This window comes from Mastomys coucha, unplaced genomic scaffold (genome assembly GCF_008632895.1).
Source record: "Mastomys coucha isolate ucsf_1 unplaced genomic scaffold, UCSF_Mcou_1 pScaffold1, whole genome shotgun sequence".
NCBI classification, from domain to species: Eukaryota; Metazoa; Chordata; class Mammalia; order Rodentia; family Muridae; genus Mastomys; species Mastomys coucha.
Window position 1 is genome coordinate 68349315 of NW_022196891.1, and position 3108 is coordinate 68352422.

Below are 3108 nucleotides of genomic sequence, written 5' to 3' on the forward strand. Positions count from 1 at the left end.
GGGAAGATCTTGCTGCTACCTACCTCTCCCAGACTGGCCCACAAAGCCACGACCCTCCTACCTCACTCTGCTAAGCGTTAGGCTTACAGGTGTGTAACGTCCTGGCCAACTACCTTCTGTCAAAGCAGCACAAATGGTTGGTTTTATTTTTACAAATATTTTTACAAATGGTTTATTTTTACACATAAAAACCATTCTTGCCAGGGAGGCAGGGACAGAAGGGTGGAACCCAGCCTCAAATACATACATACATACATACATACATACATACATACATACATACAAGTGGTGTTTTTTGCCCCTTGGCCTTCCAAAAGCAGGTAGCAATACGGATTTGGTCACTACCCCTTGGTCTCCAGCAGTGAGTCACAAACATAATTTTTAAGGTTTTAGCAGCTATGTGAAAATTAAAAATTAAATTTTGTAATTCTCAGTAGAACACAATAAACCTCAAACATTAACATTTAATTGCATTTTTAAAAACAAAATAGTCTAACCACACCCCCCCACACACACACACATATCTTATACCGGCTCCTTAAAATTCATTTTTCCCCACTAGTGCTGAGGATCAAACTGGGGTCTCTGCACATGCTAGATAAGCACTGTAGCTCTGAGCCACCCCCCCAGTACACATCTTGAGCAAACAGATTAGAATCTCATACTTGCCTAGCATGCACAAGCTCCTGGGTTCAGTTTGTAGCGTGGCAAAGCCAGACAATCCCTTCTCTCTTTGTATTAGCTCTCTTCTTTCTGTGGTGTTTGTAGGTTGGGTTTGGTCAGGGCATCTTCAGACACAAGAGTCAGCAAGCATGCTGTTCTCAACCCTTCCCTCCTCCACGAGTTTCTCCAGCTGCTTCCCTTTCTGCCCAGACTTAGTGCCCAGTTCAGCTGTCCTTATACCTCGGTAACCCATTGTCTTACCGCCTATCTCCCTTAAGATCGCTTCCTCCCTGTATACCCTTGTCACAGTGAGTTAGCATTCACATTACTGTTGAGAACAGTGTCACCATCTCACAGGTGAGCCTCCGAGCCTTACGGGAACTCTCCTCTTTCTCTCCACAGTATGAAAAAGCTTACTTACCCAGGTACCTGCAGAATTGGTCTCCTGCCAAGCCAACAAAAGAGGTATTCTGAGCTCAGTGCCCCTCCAAGGCCAGTTTATGGTGACTGGCCTCATGTTCTCCCTGTCACCTAAGTCCTTTAGCCCCGGAACAGTCCATGTGCTTCTCTCCCATACTTTTACCCCAAGCCCCTCTTTCACTTCTCTTTCCACCCCCCAAAACAGAAAATTGCTTCGCATGAAGGTTACACTCAGATCATCGCCAACGATCGAGGTCATCTCTTGCCTTCAGTGCCCCGTTCCAAGGTGAGATTCCCCACTTCCATTCATACAAAGAGAGAGAGAGAGAGAGAGAGAGAGAGAGAGAGAGAGAGAGAGAGAGAGAGGAGCTAGCTGGTTGTGGTGGCATACACCTTTAATCCGGGGGATGGATTTAATACTCAATAATAGGCAGAGGTAGGAGGATCTCTGTGAGTTTGAGGCCAGCCTGGTCTACATAGTGTAATGAATTCCACGACAGTCAAGGAGTATTTAGAGAGATGCTCTCTCTCTCTCTCTCTCTCTCTCTCTCTCTCTCTCTCTCGGGTTTTTTCAAGACAGGGTTTCTCTGTATAGCCCTGGCTGTCCTGGAACTCACTTTGTCCAACTCAGAAATCCACTTGCCTCTGCCTCCCAAGTGCTGGGATTAAAGGTATATGCCACCACCGGCGAGATGCTGTCTCAAAACCAACAGAAAGAGCTGATGCCTAAAAGCAGAGCTACAGTCACACAGAAAATCAAAGTCCAATGTGTGGTGCCTCTATCTACCAGGACGGAGCTGTGCTTTTTGCACATGGAAGTCCCAAAAATATATAACCATTGTTTTCAGATGACAACACCTATGCACAGGGCTCCTTTATCACACTTAGCCTAAGAATGGAAAATTTAAGTTGGAAGGAAAGGGGCTGAAAAAACAGCTGAGCTGAAGAAACTGACAGAAGAAAAGCCTTCCTCTCACTTGGTAACCCATTTGGCTTAGACACTCTCAGGTGTTTCCTTACTAAGCACTGGTAAAACAACAGCATGGCTGCGAAGCCAGCCAGCCCTGCCAAGTAGACACTTACCAGTCGTGAAGACCTGGTGGGTAATCCCTTTTTCCTTTTAGGCAAGTCCTTGGGGTTCCTTCATGGGCACCTGGCAAATGCCCCTGAAGATACCACCTGCTCGGGTGTCCTTGACCGCCCGTACAACGACTGCTGCGGACTCCCTCACCAAATGGATCCACAAGAATCCTGACCTACTCAATGCCTGTAATGGGCTGCGTCCTGAAATCTCAGGCAAGGTATGTATCCTTCCCGTTTAACTAAACCCCCCCATCGACTCCACTTCTTTCCAGCCTCAAAACTGCTATGCTGATCACTGTTCCGGCAAGGGGACCTCTAACCAAAACTGCCTCATGCTGCCCAGTCCCTAATCACTAAGAGCCAAAGGAACACCACCTATAACCCCAATAGAAAAGAATTCCAGGGGGAGGTTAAATGTAACTGCTCTTACCCAAACCCTGACCTCCTTCTGCCTGCCAGTGGGGTATTAAGAAAGGGAGTTGGATTCTGAGGTTGGCTGGGAGCAGTCTGGGCCTAATGAGAAATACCATCACCTTTTTTCCCAACAGCCCTTCGAGTCTGACAGACAGAAGAAACAGAAGAAACCTGTCACAAAGACTGTACAACAAGCACCAAACCCAACCATAATTCCGAGCTCCCCGGTTCTCCCAGAGGACAACCCAGATGAACCGCATAGCTCACACCCCTCTGCAGGACACACTCCAGGTCCCCAAACTCCAGCCAACTCTCCCAATAACCCACCTTCGAGCCCATGTTAGAGCAGCAAGCAGGTCCTAGTCTAGTTGAGATCCAGACCAATGCAGGGCCAAGGCCATGCTGGGGTGACATTTTAGAGGCTGAATGAAATAGGTAAGACCCTGTATTCTGAAATATAACAGAGAAATGGTGGGCCAGGAGTAAAGGCAGATTTGGGGAAATAAACACTGTTAAATTGTTTACTGA

The 3108-nt window shown here is 47.1% G+C and overlaps 1 protein-coding gene across 1 annotated transcript in view; it reads left to right on the forward strand.

The window, feature by feature from the left end:
* Nucleotides 1–3108, forward strand: part of Cfap126 (cilia and flagella associated protein 126) — a 5814-nt gene extending 2706 nt beyond the window's left edge. The window contains exons 3-6 of the mRNA XM_031389145.1: nucleotides 1066–1128; nucleotides 1289–1369; nucleotides 2208–2384; nucleotides 2715–3108. Coding sequence (XP_031245005.1) covers nucleotides 1066–1128; nucleotides 1289–1369; nucleotides 2208–2384; nucleotides 2715–2924 — 531 coding nt within the window. The 3' untranslated portion in view covers nucleotides 2925–3108. The remainder of the gene's footprint in view (nucleotides 1–1065; nucleotides 1129–1288; nucleotides 1370–2207; nucleotides 2385–2714) is intronic.